This window comes from Pteropus vampyrus, unplaced genomic scaffold, assembly GCF_000151845.1.
Source record: "Pteropus vampyrus isolate Shadow unplaced genomic scaffold, Pvam_2.0 Scaffold317, whole genome shotgun sequence".
NCBI lineage: Eukaryota > Metazoa > Chordata > Mammalia > Chiroptera > Pteropodidae > Pteropus > Pteropus vampyrus.
This window is the reverse complement of record NW_011889098.1, coordinates 88532-104854: the sequence shown is the minus strand read 5'-3', so window position 1 is coordinate 104854 and position 16323 is coordinate 88532. Positions and strand designations below refer to the sequence as shown.

At 44.0% G+C, this 16323-nt stretch overlaps 1 protein-coding gene and 2 pseudogenes across 1 annotated transcript in view; 1 reads left to right on the top strand and 2 right to left on the bottom strand.

The window, feature by feature from the left end:
* COG3 (component of oligomeric golgi complex 3) overlaps positions 1 to 16323 on the bottom strand; it is a 55133-nt gene that overhangs the window by 22651 nt on the left and 16159 nt on the right. The window contains exons 6-15 of the mRNA XM_023521802.1: positions 16147 to 16156; positions 15312 to 15383; positions 12548 to 12591; positions 11706 to 11832; positions 11063 to 11154; positions 9858 to 9997; positions 8429 to 8589; positions 6405 to 6510; positions 3834 to 3958; positions 955 to 1044 (exon numbers count right to left, since the gene is read on the bottom strand). Coding sequence (XP_023377570.1) covers positions 955 to 1044; positions 3834 to 3958; positions 6405 to 6510; positions 8429 to 8589; positions 9858 to 9997; positions 11063 to 11154; positions 11706 to 11832; positions 12548 to 12591; positions 15312 to 15383; positions 16147 to 16156 — 967 coding nt within the window. The remainder of the gene's footprint in view (positions 1 to 954; positions 1045 to 3833; positions 3959 to 6404; positions 6511 to 8428; positions 8590 to 9857; positions 9998 to 11062; positions 11155 to 11705; positions 11833 to 12547; positions 12592 to 15311; positions 15384 to 16146; positions 16157 to 16323) is intronic.
* LOC111730502 lies at positions 2655 to 2774 on the top strand (annotated as a pseudogene).
* LOC111730501 lies at positions 2931 to 3049 on the bottom strand (annotated as a pseudogene).

The following is a 16323-nucleotide window of genomic DNA, read 5'->3' as shown; positions in this document are numbered from 1 at the left end:
GAGAGCTCGGACTTGGAAAAACTTTTTGAGGCTGAAATCTGCCTGCCCGTGACTTAACTGCCCACCCTCTCGTCCCCATGTCAAAACTTCATTTCGACTCTCCGTCCCACGAATGGGAGAGCGTAGTGGTCACAAAGTGAGAACTTCCCCAGCAACAGGATCCCAAATTCTCGGGTGAGGAGATTTTTAAAAATCTTATAAAGCCTTGAGGTTAGGAACCAAGTCTGGACATCTGGAAGTCTGCAGAGGCTAATGGTTTGAACACTCCAAGCAGCAAAGACGCCTAGGCTGGAAACGGCCCACAGCCCCCTCCCTCAGGCGGCAGGTGTTCGACGTGGAGCACTGGCCAAGCGACGCTCCCGCCGACGCTGTGCTTCCTAAAAAAGCTCAGGGGCCTGTGGGAGAAGCACGTGCCAGCAGTTCTCAGCCCCAGATCCCTCCCTGATTAAAAACCCTAAGTCGTAAAGTCATGTCAGCTGCTTCTAGTCATACAGGGCCACACTGCCTGTCTCCCACGCTGGAGGACTTCCCAAGAGTGAGGCCACTCGGCCCTTTAAAACATCATCGTAAGTAAACAAAGAAAACACCATTGCAGGGATGACTATAAATGGCTACGTTCCCTTGGAAACCCTGTTTTGGTATCGCAGGGAACCAGCGGCCCCAACGCCTCCTCCAGCTGCTAAGGCCATAACGAGAAACCTTTATCCCGTAAAATTTATAACCTAATTACCATCTTTGGTACTTTAGCAAAGTAGGCATGTCTCTTACACTGTGTAGTCTTTACTTAGCACTGCAATGAAATACAACCAGCTTCTCTCCAAGGGCCTTGAAATTAAATCGGTTAAACAAAAAACTCCCACTGCCCAAAGGGCTTTAATCTATCTGCGCATAAATAACTGCCATAGAACACAATGTTATATGGATACCAAGAGTTCACCTAACACTTCATCAAACCTTGTTTTTGCTGATAGACTCTGAGGCTCCAAGTAAGGACTGGATGCAGGCGGACAAGGCTTCCTGGGACAATCCTTGGAACACTGCCCTCTGGTGGAAGAAAAGAGAAACGTACCGTGTAGCAGCACTTCACGAATAGGAAATAAGGTCAGGATGGCTTGCCCTCATCCGCTGGCTTAATTTACGTTACTGGGGTGTCCTATTCCCATGTAGCCTTTCTAGACTAACACGCGGTTTATAGTTTCGGAATCTGCAGCTCTCAGAACACTCACGTGACCCTTTCATGATATTTCCTGAGCAGCTACTGTTCACGCCAGGCTCTGCGAGAGGCTGGAAGAACAGTGATGCGTGGGCCTCAGAGCTCTGACTCCGACATGAGCTCACGTCGCAGGCTGTTTTTAAATACGTAAAACCAACTTGAAAACAAACCCCTAGTAAATCTAGCCCAAGAAATTCATCAGTATTGTTCTGTAAGATTCACGCAGGTGGGTCTTCAACACAGTATTATTATTTAATAGTAAAAAACTGGAAATAAGGCTCGATAATGAAGAGGCTGACGAAATACTAGGAAATCTAAATGACACGATGCTGTGAATGAAACCAAAAATGCTAAAGGAAGTGGTCAAATTCTCATAAAATATAATTAAGTGAAAAAAATGCAGGTTACAAAACTGTGTGTCCAGAATGGTCCTTAATTTAACTGTCGTGTCTCCGTCTTCCTAGAGGGGTGGCATGTGGCCAGCGCAGGGACTCCTGCCAGTCCCCTCGCTGCCCTCCCGGCGTCCATCCCGCCCGAGATGAAACCGGTACGGGTGACTGCGGGCCGAGCAGTTGCTGCCAGGCCGCGGTCCCGGGCCCAGCCCAGCCTCGACGCGGCCCTGGATCCGCCCTGTGCACTGCTCTCCTCCCCGTCCCCATGAGGCTACCGCAGCGGGGAGGGATCGGGCGGCCTCCTGTTGGGTCAGCGACCCTGTCTCAGGAGGGCGGAAGATGGGCGGCTGAGACTGAGAACCCCTCTTTCTCCTGCTCAGCTGCACTGGGGTCTTCACTGGACTGGTCTTTCCTGGCCTTTGGTGGGGAAGACAGAGAGGGGTAAGGGCTGAATGTAAGCCAGGCGAAAAATAACAGGCATGCCTAGGGCATAAAATAAATACAGGCACAGCGATGCCCTTGGCCGACCTGCGGTTTGGCTACCATCTGTTAAGCATCCAGGAGACTTCGCTCGGGGCTGTGATGACAGGGAATACGCCCCCTGCATATTTCCCGTGGGATTGTGGCTCCACCGTAGGGAGTTTCCAAATCCCAGCCTGATGCCATCATGCAATACCCCTACTAGAGAACCTGGGGGGGTCACACTAGTGTCCAGCCTCCCTCCAGAAGAGATCTCATCGGCTGGGCAAAAAGGCTGACACACCTCAGTCTGTAGAGGCGATCTGGCCTCACCCCTGAAAGTCCCAGGAATGGGCAAAAGGCACTTTCAAACAGACCCCAAGTGGTGTGCACTCCACTGAGCCAAGGAAACATCGTGCCACCTCGTCAGGACCTGGGGCCCTGAGGACGGAGCATCTCAGTGACAGGGAGACGCATACCCCTCTGAACCACCTTCGTAAGAAACAGCGGCATCTGGACAACTAACGACATGACTGTGGTACTTAATCACTTCTCTTTACGTGCTATTTCGGTTGTTAACCATCAATTTAGTCTACGGTCTTGCTACCCTAAACAAGCCCGATTCCATCTGATCTCGGAAGCTAAAGCACGGTCAGGCCTGGTTAGTACCTGGATGGGAGACCACCTAGGAAGACCAGGTGCTGTAGGTGTAAAAAAAATAAAAAAAATAAAAAACAAGGGATTGTAAACTGACAAGGTCCTTGCAAGGTCTGTGAAGTCGACCAAGGGTTGCATCACCTAAAAAAACTTCTAAAAAATAAAATAAAAACAATCAAATTAATTTTTTATTTTATTTTATTTTGTTTTGCCTACAGCACCTGGTATTCCTAGGTGGTCTCCCATCCAAGTACTAACCAGGCCCGACCCTGCTTAGCTTCCGAGATCAGAGGGGATTGGGCTCGTTCACAGTGCCGTGGCCGTAGTCAAATTAATTTTTTAAAGTACATCAAAACCACTGAATTTTATAAACTTTAAGTTCAGCAGCAAACCTCTAACAGTAAATAAATGTAGAAAAATCTGATCTTTCAAGGACTGATAATGAATCATATCATTAAAGCGAATGCTTAAAATAACTGTTACCTGAAATCAATGCTAAAAAATAAAATAAAAAATAAGTTGGTGCTGAAAAATAAAATAAAATAAAATAGTACTGCTAATTTCAGCAAATAACTAAAATCAGTCCGTGGTTAGCAAAATATATATCTTAATACTATTTGCTAAGGAAGCTGATCTAAATTGAGTATAAAACTAAAGTAATTGCATTTAATACTAACTGTAATACTAAATGTCTATTATATCTATATAGCACTTAACCTTTCTGCATCTCTTTTCCTTCATCTATAAACTAAGACAAATGAATTAATTGGTAGTTTTAAATTTTTTTGTGGTCACAGACCCCCTACGAGAAGCAAAAGCTACAGCCTTTCTCAGAAAGACATAGACATAGGTACCCACATACGATCTCACCTACGACACCAACGTCTTCACGGACCCCCAAAAGCCCACTTGTGAGTTCTACGGGACTACAGAATGCTCAGGTTAAGAATCTCTAAATTAGACTGTTAAAATTATCTCTGTATCTAAAAATCACGATTTTAATCTCATACTGAGCAAAACAGTGTATCGACATCTTAAAATAAAATGAATGTTGAAAACATTTCAGGTGACAGGGCACGCAGCCTACAGAGGACGAGACTTCACGCACGCACATCTATGCATCTGTAGAGCTTGGAGAGGCAGACGAGGGCGCGCCGCACGGTCGGGAACCACATGCCATGGAGGTCGGCTGGCGACAGCGTGGTCTGTGGCCTCGTGCTGAGCGATCCCGCTGAACCTAGGAGCCCAACAAAAAAAGGAGACACGTTCCACATCCGTGGCTTGCTTGTCTGCAGAGCAACTGTAAAGAGTTCTTCTGGTCAGCCGGAGGCACCTGCCTTCTCGGCCTCACCCTTAATCAGGCCCGCCAAGAGAAAGCTACGTCAGTGGCGGTGAGACGTGACACAGTAAGCACATACGCAGGTGTTTGGGTGTGTTCTCACGTACTCGACCAGCTGTTTGTCCCAAACTGTGACGGGTAATCTTTGTGGAATGAACAGTGTGCACGTTATAGGATACCGCGCAGCCATTAGAAAAGGAGGCAGCTGGCTACGCGGTCACGTGGGAACCGGGGAGCCCGTGGAGGAGGGCGAGGGGGCGGTGCTAACAGGAGACTGAATCGCGGCTGCTCTGGCCGAGGCCCACCCTCCCTGCCACTTACAGACCCTCTCACGCCTGACCTCCACCTCCATCCCTCGCCACCTACCAAGCTCTGCCCACAGTCCTTGACTACGGTGTCCTTCTGACTTCCTGTTTCTCACCCATGTACTCGAAATACATTGCCAACCCCTCCTCCTCTGGGTTCTATGGCACCCCACCCCCACGCCCGCCTGCCTCCGAACCCCTGCTCTGCTGTCCTTTCTCGGCTGGCCGCGACGCGCCTCTGCTTCCTTTGGCCCTTAATGTTGGCATCTGGCGAGACACTCGCCCCAGATGTCCGCCACTGCCACCCTGCCTCTGCCCTGGCGTGACCCTACACAAGCCCAAAGCAGCGACTCTCTGGCTCTGAACCAGGCCCCTCTCTACAGCTCTAGAGCAGCGCCATCCAAGAGAAATGCACAAGCCACAACTGTGAATGTCACACAGTCAAAAAGTGAAAAGAAACGAGTGGAATTCAGTTTAATATATTTTATTTAACCAAGTGTATCCAAAACAGCCTCATTTTAACATGTAAGCAGCAATATAACAATTACTGATAAAATATCTTCCATTCTTTGTTTCACATTCAGTCTTTGACACCTGGTGTGTATCTTACAGTCACGATGTGTTCAGACCAGCCACATGTCACACTCACTGGCAGGTGGCTACCACACTGGACAGCGCAGCTCTAGATCCATAGGACACAGGCGCCCTCTGTGGTTCCACAGGGACCCTCCTCAGTCCTCCTCAGCCCATGTCTAGTGTGTCATCAAATACTGCTGACTCACCCTCGACCACGCCCTTTATCTACACACTTCTCTCCATCCCCCGCTCCAAACCTCCTTTCTCTCAAAAGCAACGCTGTCCTAACCAGTCTCTACAGTCCTGCCAGCAATACCGTAGCGTGAAGCCAGGGCTGAGTGAGAGAACCGGCTTTTGGGGGAAGGGAGATGTACCAGGCTGGGCTGGCCAGACAGCGGTGCACTGTGGTGTCTCCGATAACCCTTGAAGATATGTACTAGGATTAAGGCATACGCTAGGCCCAAAGCGCACGCTAGGACCGAGAGGCATACCGGGACGAGGCAGAGACTCTATTTCGGAAGACGTCAACCCGCTGTGGGTCTCTCGTCCTAAGCATGAGAAAATGGCCTTGTCAGGTGGAGAATACCCAGGCTGCTTGATGATCTGGATTTGGGGCACCGGCTCTTTATAGAGTTGACTCAGAATACTTGATGATGCCCTATAGCTAAGGACTTGGGGCAGCTGGGGCTCCTCAAAGCCCATAGAGTCTGTGTTCCCACTCCCAGCCAATCCCGTGGGGACCTGGGCTTTAGTATCACCTTTACTGGTGCGGGGGGCACAGAGGGACACCCTACTTCCTACTTCCCGTCCAGCTCGCTGTCCAGGTAACCATGAGTCCGCAGCGTTATTCCTGGACAATTCTGTTCCCACATAACGCGCGCCCCAGCCTGAGCTCTCCCACTCATTTCTCATCATTTTTTGACCCCAGCCCCAAGCACCCAACACATTTACAAAACACAAATCCGATGGAGGAACCTCCCTGATACACTGTATCTTATCCAAAGTTCAAAGTCCAAGAGACTCTATCACTTGACACGTACCACGATCTGGCCTGTTTTACCTGCTTCTCCCACAAACAATCTGCGCCCACACACACCCAGGCAAACAAGGTCTCCAGTGCCGCGTGCCACCCTCCACGCTCCTCCACCCTGACGAACCTGATCACCTGGCTGTCTCAAGCTCATCGTCACAGACACTACAGCTTTCAGACACCCACCTCTCGCTGAGCCCACCGTCCTGCGGTCAAAGCTCACCTCCCTTCATGGTTCTGATGCCCTTGCCACAGTCCACGGGTGCCCTATGTGCACCTGTGACGTGTCCCCACCAAGTCCATCAACCTGCCCCACTAAAGCGTGGGCTCCTTAAAAGCACAAGCTGTTTCCACGGCTGGGACGTGCCCAGGCCTCGATGTGAGTTTATCACATGCATAAATACCAGCTGGGAGTTAAAACATCACGACATACCAGGTTTTGTCGGATTATTGGGCTCTGTTTCCTCTAACCGCACATCCGAAAACGAAGCTTCTGCAGGTACCTTCTTCTGTTCATCTTTTAAACTCTGAGCGATTTGCTGTATAAGGAAATGAGAAGGAACATTAATTAAAGTGCAGATCTCAGCTGTCTGGCAATATGAACATGTTAAAAAAAAATCCAAGTAATAAATAAACGGACTAACGCCACGTGGGAGTGAAAAACTTGCCTTTTCTGAACCACACTGATTTCGGAGCCACTACAAGGCATCTACCGGGAGCTCAAACACACGAGACCCATACGAGGAGCATAATTTTCCACGTTAAATTTAGAAACAAAGTATCCAACTAACGAGGGAGGGGAAGGAGAGCACACGACAGCCAGAGCGGGCTGAGCAGCAGACGCAGGCCCCGCCACGCCCACGCGGTGAGCTCTGGCGGGGAGCACAGCGACGGGATCGGCGGACACGGCGAGCGGATGCGCAGGTGCTTCTCCGCTCCCGCAGCTGTACGGCCCCAGAAGCACCGACGCCCCACAGCGACGAGCACGCCCAGCACCCACGCCCGATCCCCAGCACCATTCCCCAGGGAAAGGAGCCAGGACCCTGGGCAGGGGACAGCCCGCCATCATGTGCCTCTGGTGTGATGAAGTATGGTGCACGACATCGACTGTGCAGCATTCTTGCAAAACAACGTGTTTAACCTGAATCTAAACATGAGGGAAGCAATCAGACACGTCCAGAATGTGGTGCATTCGATAATAAAACCGGCTCGTCGCCTCAAAAACTCAATGTCGTAGGGAAAAAAAGAGAAGGAGCGGGGAGCCTGGACTTGGTTCAGAGACATAACGACCCGATGCGACGTGGTAACTGTGACTGGATCCCACTTTTTATTTTTTGATCCGGTTAGAGAAGACCTTTGAAGGACAACTGAGGAAATGTGTACGTGGACTGTATATAATAATATGATTGGATTAATGTTCACTTTCGTAGATGTAAAAACTGCATTGTGATTATGTGGGGAACATTTTTACTCTTAGGAGAACAGGAACCAAAGTACTCAGGAATGAAGTACCACGATGTCTGGAACTCATTTTCAAACAGCTGAGGAATAACACATATGCGCACAAAAAACAGAGTAGATGTGCCAAGCCATTAACATCTCGTAAACCTGAAAAAATTCTAGAGTCAACTGAATATTTGACATTAAGGAACCATAAATGCTTTTAGGTGTGATGACAGTATCATGGTTGTGTGAAATAAAAGCGCCCCTGCCATTCACAGTTACCGAGGGAAGCATTTATGATGAGGTGGTGTTTAGAATCTGCTCTAGAAACGAGCGAGGGCAGCACGGGGAGGAAGAGGCAGGGCCACGTGGCGCGAGGCCACGCGGACGTGGGGCCGGTCCGTGGGAGTTCACCGCGTCATTCTACTCCTGCTCATAATCGAAAATTCCACTTAAAATGTTCTGGGCTCTGATGCGGTGTTAGCACTGGCATCTGAGGCATCGTGTAAGCTTTGTCCGGCACGCAAAGAAAAGGAAGACACGGATGTGAGCGGAAGATCAGTGAGACGAGCCTAAGTCTTCGAAGCATAAACTGAACATCGGAACTGCAGAACTCTGAGGTGACGGCCTCCAGGGATTCTCTAGGAGAGCACGACACGTGGTTACTACGTGACCATCAACTAGGTGGTTCCTATGTGATCCACCCCTTCCGTGCCATTTCCAAGAAAAAAGCGCCATCGCAGGGAGCGCTCAGCACTCATTCGATTTAAAAACTGACAACGCACACTGCCTGGAAAAGAGAACTGAACAGAATGTTTATAAAACACGACGTGAAGGGAAGACAACCTAACAAATTATTTCTGTTCGATTTTTTTAAATTTCATTTTCTATGATTTTGTGGCAAGCTTATCTGGATCTTCAGTTCTGAGTGAAGAATTAAAAAGAAAAGTCCTATCTTAACGAGCACAAAACACCCGGAAGTGGAGGGGGGCGGGGCCGGTGAGGAGAACCCACCTCCATCATCACCAACTTGTCGGGGTACGCCAGGTCGCCAGGAGCCGGTCTGTAGCCGGCGATGTCCGTCTGGATGTAGATGTGGGTTCGGTAGACCAGCCGCTCCTGCACGTCCTCCAGCATCTGCTTTACTCCAGCTGCAAACGCCCCTAGCTGTTCAGCTGACAAAAAAGTGCCATCATCCGATCACTGAGATGTAGAAAAACGCTTTCTCGAAACAAGCAAAAGCACTGCTGAATTGTCAGGTAACGGAACAACCCACTTTCGCTTCGGGGACCGTGGCTGTAGGTATTTCAGGATGACTTAATGACCTCAGAAAAATTTAATACACGTCTTTTAATTTCTTCAAATTTAAAACTGGGAAATAAATTTGCCCTTACGCCTTCTGCCTGGGACTCTGTAACGTTACTTCATTACCAATATGAATGATAAAATCTGACTTGACGTACTTAGTGCTTTTAAAAGTTCTTTCGTACAGCTTCTGATCCATCCTGAGAGACAGTTAAGGCAACTTACTAACCGGGTGACCATCCCGTTTTACAAATAAATTGATTCCCACGGACACTAAAATGACTTGTTAATGTTTTCACGAAGTGAGTAAAAAACTAAAACGAGATATGAGTCTATGCAGGATTTCCTCCTTTCTAAGATGCCACCAATGTTAAGACACACCAGTAATTCTGTGACAATTTTCCAAGGGCTGGGGAGTTGGAGACACAACACGATAGCATAAGTATTCACGTTAATTTAAAAAATCATCTTTAATTCAGAAGCATTAAATGTGAGAAAATGTTCATCTTAGGATAAACGAAATGTAGAATAACCACCATTGGAAGAGTAACAGACCTATAGTATCTCCTAAGGAAAGTCAAATCATTTCTGCCAGTAAAATAATTACTTGAAGGGTATTTTTTAAAGATACCTATGTATCATTAGGAAAAATCGAATCAAATATTGAAGATCGTATCACACAGATAAAGTAAAAACTGTTTCAGAGAATTTCACTTCATTTGTAATTTCAAGAAGATCAATCATTACTGTGTATGTACACTAAAATAATGCCTGTTTTTTAATCAAGATTACACAGTACAGTAATTACTTTACGTTTTCTGCTAACGGCGTGCTAACATGGTGGTCTGTTTTCTCTGGAGTTCAGATGCCAGAAAGAAGAGTTTAACTGTAATTATTTTATTACTAATTTTGTCCAGATTTCAAAATTCTTTCCCCGTTTAATTTGTACATTGAGTCACAGAATAAGATGCAACTTGATTCAAAAAGGAATAAGGCATCAACCCACACTTCAAAAATATTAACTTTATACAGGTGGCGGGGTCGGGGGAGCAGGAGCTCATCTTTCTCAAATTCACTGAGCCCCAGATACACTTTAAAAGACTTTGGGATTACCACCTCTGCTCACCCCGCCACTTACCGTTGTTCTGTACGTGATCTTCGAGCACCTCATTTTTAAGAATCCCACAAAGTTCCGAAAGAGTCTCTAAGTGAATAACATGAATGATCAATGGCCTGAAGACATCATACAATGACACACACAGTTTCTCCAAAAGTTCACTAAAATAAAGGAATAAAACATGGTTTAGTAGTAATCTTTTCAGGATTTTCTAATAGTTTAAAAGGCATCACTGATTTCTTCCAGCCAATAAAAATAGTAAAATTCTACTGGAAAATAGTATGGGGAACATTATATATTGAGGAGTGAAAGGCGGAAAGTAATTCTGATTCTGTAAAGTATTTTTGCTTTAAAAGCTCAGAATCAATAAGCGATCAGCAGTCAATGCAAATTAGCTGCCCCCAGGTAAATGTCAATTTATTACAACTTGTACTTATTTCAGCAATAATTTTGTATATGTCCTTCCAAAAGCAATAAAAAATACTTCAGGAGACTTAATTATCCTTTTATAATCTACATCGCTATGAATAAAACGCTACTATCTTCTCCAGAAAAGACAAGTCCAAAATTCTTGAATGCTTACAGATTTAGATAAACAATACTCGAAGTCCTCCGGACGTACAAGTATTTTGACAAAAACATTTGAAAAGAAAAAATCAGGTTGTCTATATTCTTCATATTGTCAACAGTATTCTCTATACGTATTACATCAAATGTGATCGACCCAATCAGAACCATAAGACACACCTGTCTCCTCCCCGTTAGAAAGGACACGGTCAAAACAGCCACTATGAAGAAACCAAAAGCAACTAACAGTGCTTCTGAAAGACACTTTGAGAAAAAACTCTTAAAAGGATATTAAGTCTTATCTGTATTTTTCAGTGTCTTTCATTAGTTAGAATCACAGGACTTTTTAACTACGAGAATTTATTATACTTAGTGGAAATAGAAGAACGTAGATACAAAGACTTAGTTCCCTGTATGGATTCTTACTGCCACGCCACCCTGTCTCCATAAGTATATTATAAAGGATGTGAAGCATGCTGGCCTTTAAACTGCACATTTATTTTAAAATAAATAACCACTGTCACACCCAACAATATTGCGTTCACACACCCACAAAAGTTAAAACACTCCGCAGTTAACTTAAGAATACTCCCATAATACAATCAGCCATCACGGTCATTAGCACATGAGATCTGAGTTCGATTCTGTGTACCACCTACTCTAATTTTGGTGTTGGCTTTGTGAAAAATTCACTGTAGAGTTGGTGCTCATCCTGGCACACATGGACCATAAAGGCACAGCCACTGCGAACCTGTGGGAAACAAACACACACCACCTACAGTTAAGGACACACAACAATGCTGGCGTTTACAAAATAAAGCAAATTACTGTGTTGGCAAAGATTACACACATATTCATAAAACAACTTACTGAAACACAGAAAATGGTTGGTTTTCACTGCATAATGTGAACATGAGGGATTTTTACTTCTTCATGCTTTATTTTCAAAACTTTGGACAATGAAATTGCTTTTCTAGCTGAATGAGGTATTTAAAAAAAAGAATCTTTAAATATTTTCCTATAGTATGAATTAAAACCACACTAAACAAAAAAGCGCTTCAGCAAAAACTAAGATATAAATCCACAAACTTTGAATTTCATCTTTCAAGGAACAATATTTATTTGTGACTCTTCAAAATTAGATCAAAATGAGAATATTTTGCCAGGTTGAATGCTAATTATTAACGTATATTTGTCATAACTGAAAGAAAAATTCTTTACATTTGTTGATGTGGAAACCATATGGCATCCAAATATTTCAGAGGAAGGATTAACACTAAACCAAAACAAGCAGGAACTTACCAAGGCACAGTGATCTCTGTTATTCTGGCTGGTTAACTCCGTCACAGCACAAGCAATACTAGGGCCCAGAAGGAGCTCCCGCTGACCCAGGTAGCACTGGTGGATGTCACTCAGCAGCTGCTGGTATCTGACCAAAAGCAAAGGAGACTGGAGAACAAACTTTTGATTTCAGGTATGTGAATTCAATCTGATCAGAAATCCCAGAACAGGCTGCCAAACCTCTAAAGCTATGGTCGCCTCTCATGTGCCCGCATTAAATACTAGAAATATGTATGTATATGTATTAAAAAAAAAACCCACATAATGAACTGCGGTGCCATAACCTTTATCTTCAAAAGAAAGAGTGATCTTCCAAGAGTAGAGCTCTTGCGCATCCACCCAGGGAGGAGGGAACCCTGCTATGGGGAAGAGGCGCCTCGCTGAAAAGGACAGTGGGGCGGTTAGTTGGTGACAACGCATGGCATATCTGAGAGCTGGTAACAGCACAGCTTAAAAGTTCTCATCACGTGATGAGAACCTGCAACTATATACGGTGATGAATGTTAACCGGACTTAAAGTGGTGATTATTTCCCAATACATACAAACATTGAATCGTTATGTTGTGTATCTGAAACTATAAGTTTTATGTTAATTATACCAAATAAAGATAAACAGAGAGATGCCTTGCACACTCACGAAGTCAAGCCTATGACTTTGCTCCCCAAATAAGTTGTGCTACGAGAAAAAGCTTACACAGTATGCAGGGTAACTGCTCAGAAAGTATCAGGGACATAACAGATCGGGAGAAACAGTGTTGCAAGAAGAAGATAATCTGGACATTCAAGAAGTTCTAGGTACTCACTCAGGCATTTTTTCAGATCGCTGTTCTATTTGTTCAATCAGAGTCTGCAGAATAAATAAAAACACTTTAAAAATCCATTGTTTCAGTTACTCTTTTCATTACTTTCTGATTAGAACACACACTATTGTTAGAAAATCTGTAAGTACAGAAAACTTGAAACATAAAAATGTTTCATATAATACCATAAAATAATCAGTTAATATTTTAGAATATTCTGTTTTTTGTATATACACATACATTTAGTATATTTTTCTTTCTAAACAACACTGGATTTGTACTACAGATTCAGCTTTATAATCTGCTTTTGAAAAACTAACATTATTTCGAAACATTTTCCTGTTATTAAATAATTCTCAATAGCAGGTGAAAATGTAAATAGAAAGCCTTAGCGTGGCACCGGGCACCTAGTAAACACTCAACGAATCATCATGATAGATATTACTTAAAACATTTGTTTAAATGGCTACATAGTATCTCCTTGGACAGCTGTACCATGAATCAACCATTCTTCCTCTGCCAGACATCTAGGTTGTTTCTTAAGAATGACAGCCCAGTGGCTTAGAGCTCTAGGCCTGGGGCAAAACTGGAGGGTTGGAGCCCAGGAGAGCAGGTTCTACTCTCTGAGATTCCGCTTCCTCCCATGGAAAGCTGGCATGACAACAGCTACCTACTTCCCACCTGGGAACCCGCAACACTGGGTCACAAGAGATAAGTATTTTTTGAGGCTTCGGATTCATTCTCCTACAACGTTTCTGAGAAAGGAATCGCTTTACTTCCCTAGAGCAGTACTTCCTGTCTCTCCGAATCCTCTAAAGCACTCTACACCTTAACGTGCCAGTTTCTAACAGACAAAAAATGCTACCTAACCTCAACTGAATGTACTCTCCGCTGAAGTTAAACATGAGCTCACATTTAGCAACTGTTTTGTTTTCTAAAAGTAATCTGGTCATTTTCGTATTAGATGTTTATCTTTCTGATTTGTATGCACTCAATATTTTAAAAATATTAATCTTCTTTACTTATTTCTTAGGTTTGCTCCAGTTTCTGCCTTTTTTTGTTTAAAATTCAGATAATTTAATTTTTATATCCTTAATCTTTTACTCTGCAAATATTTTTCCAGTAAACTTTTTTTTTAGTCTGCTTATCATTTTTGCACTTAACTCTCTAGTTCACTTAGAATGCATTTTGCTAATGTTATAGAGTGAAGGGCTTCTTTTTTTCTCAAATACTTAATAAATCTTCTCAATACTATGTAGAAAACTCCAGCCCTTCCTCGTTGAGATGTTTCTTTATATACTAAGTTCTAGAATTTTCCATTTCAATGATCTGTCAGTGAATTCTTAAATCAGTACTACTGTATTTTTCAAAATTTTCTTGCTTAATCTTGCTTATGAATACCACATTAATTTTAGGATCATCCAAAAAGAAAGCCCATTGAAATTTTTGCTAGGATTAAATTTAACCAATACATTAAACTAAGAGGAACTGACATCTTTAGTATTGTCTCCCCAACCAGGAAGAAGACAGGCTTACTATTTATTCAATCTTTTATGATTTTCTATCTAGTTTTGTCATTTTCTTCACCCTTATATTTCCATTAATGTTATTTCTAAGTATTTCATGCTATTACTAATACAAATGGGACCCCATCACATACACTAATTGGTTGATAACGGTATATAGAAAAGTTGCTGATAATTATATAACCATTTTATATCCACCCAGGACACTGAGCCCTCTTATCTATACCATTCTTTTCTAATCTAATTCTTATCATCGGTATTTGACTAATAAGCAAAGGCAACCAATCGGGCACGATCTACACCTCATGCCTTCGATTAACCGCTCCTCTCCTGTATCTTCTACAAACAAGACCAAGTTTGTTATTTCCAAAAGCGAACAAACAAAAAAACTCCTGTCAACTGACTTTCGAGAGAGAAACAAGAAAAGGAGTGAGGTCGGAGTCCACGAAAGTAGACCACTCTTTCCAGTAACTTCACCATGAGTAGAAAAAGATACATGTGCCAGCGCCGGTCAGTTCTACCTCAGATGGGTTATTAAATACATAACATGCATATCTACTCTCTGTGCCCTCTGTTTCCAATCATTCAATCAAGATAAATACTCTGCATTCCTTTAGGTGCCAGACACTGTACTAAGGAGACCAAACAAGGCACGTGTTCCCAGCCTCACAGATTACCCCACAGGATGCGGCTTGATTCGACCCCGATTTCTCACCCACACTATTGCAAAGCCTTCCTTGTCGACCCGCCCTCCCCGTCTCATCTCTCTTCACCGTAATCCGTTCTCTATTCGGCATCCTTAGTTCTATGAAATGGCAAATCTGACCCCATCACTGTCCAGTTTAGAATACCTCACTAGTGCTCCACTTTTCCTGGACCGGCATGACATGCAACGCCCCTCGTGGATGGTCTTTGCCATACTGCCTGTCTTTGATGTCTCTACAATCTTCCCTATACACGCTGATCTCTCCGCACGCAGTAGCGTCACTGACGCCCTCGAGTGCACTATAAACTCGAGTTGTTTAAGCTCGAACAGCGCCTTCGTCTAGAAACCTCCCCCCGGCATCTTAGGAAGAGCCTGGAGTTTCCTGCTCTGTGGTCTTCAGGTATCTCTGAGCCAACGTAAAGTCACGTGGAAGGACAGCGCCTTCCTAGTAAAAGCGAAGGGCCTAACATAGCACCTCAAAAGGGCTGGCTCCATACGTTTCATAGCGACATCGTATTCATGTCACTAAACTTACCCTGACTTTGGGGGCAGCGGCTCGAAATTTCACATAAAACAGCGTGAAGGCATTGGGTGTGGAGGAAGGATCCTGCAGAAACACGGGGAGACGGGGAGGGAAGATGGTTAGCAAACAAGCGAGTACTCAGAAAACGTGATGCAAACCATTTCAGACAGCTACTGCTCAGAAAGTCTCAAGGCGAGATTAAATGTTGTTATTGCCACAAGCGAGAAATACTTATAAGGAACCGTCACGTTTCTCCTCTTTATAATTAAAATTTACCCTAGGTTACATGAATTTTACAGTAAACATAGCTGAATTCAGATTCATACTCAGTCATTGACTGAGGGTAGGACACTGGCCAAATCACTTAACCTCTGGGATTCAGGGCTCCCATTGAGTGGTGATCACATATACACATAAAGACTTCATGCAACTCCAGCAAAGCACTATATATAGTAGGTAGTAGTACTTATCAGGTATTAGTTTCTTAAACTTATTAAAAATTTTACAAAATAGAAAAATTATATAGTCTGGCTGTTATGTCAGCTAAGAGCAACGTGAACGATAAAATGCAACCCAGAAATCAGTGGCTTTGAATGGAAAGCTCAAGAAGATATTCCACGTTCCTTAGAAAGTAAACTTAAAAAAATGCACAATATTCACGGCTTCACGTTCTCGATGACCGTCCCAGGTGGCTCCACTCTTACTGGCCAACCTGACACTGCACTAGTTTTCCACCTGGCATTTACTACAGCTTGTAACTGATTAATCTGTTTCCTTCTTTACTGACCATTTCCCCTGAATATTAAACTCCGCGAAGGCAGAGACCCTGCCCGCTCCTGTTCACTACCGTATAATTCCTAGGACAATGCCCAGCACTCAGGAGTGCTCAGTAAAAGGACATTTGCTAAACATAGAAAATTATCCATCCTATAAGGAAAAATATTCAAATTACCTATCATGTGAAATCTCACCACTCAGACAGAACCACTTAGATTATTTTGGTGTATTTCCGTCTAATATTTTC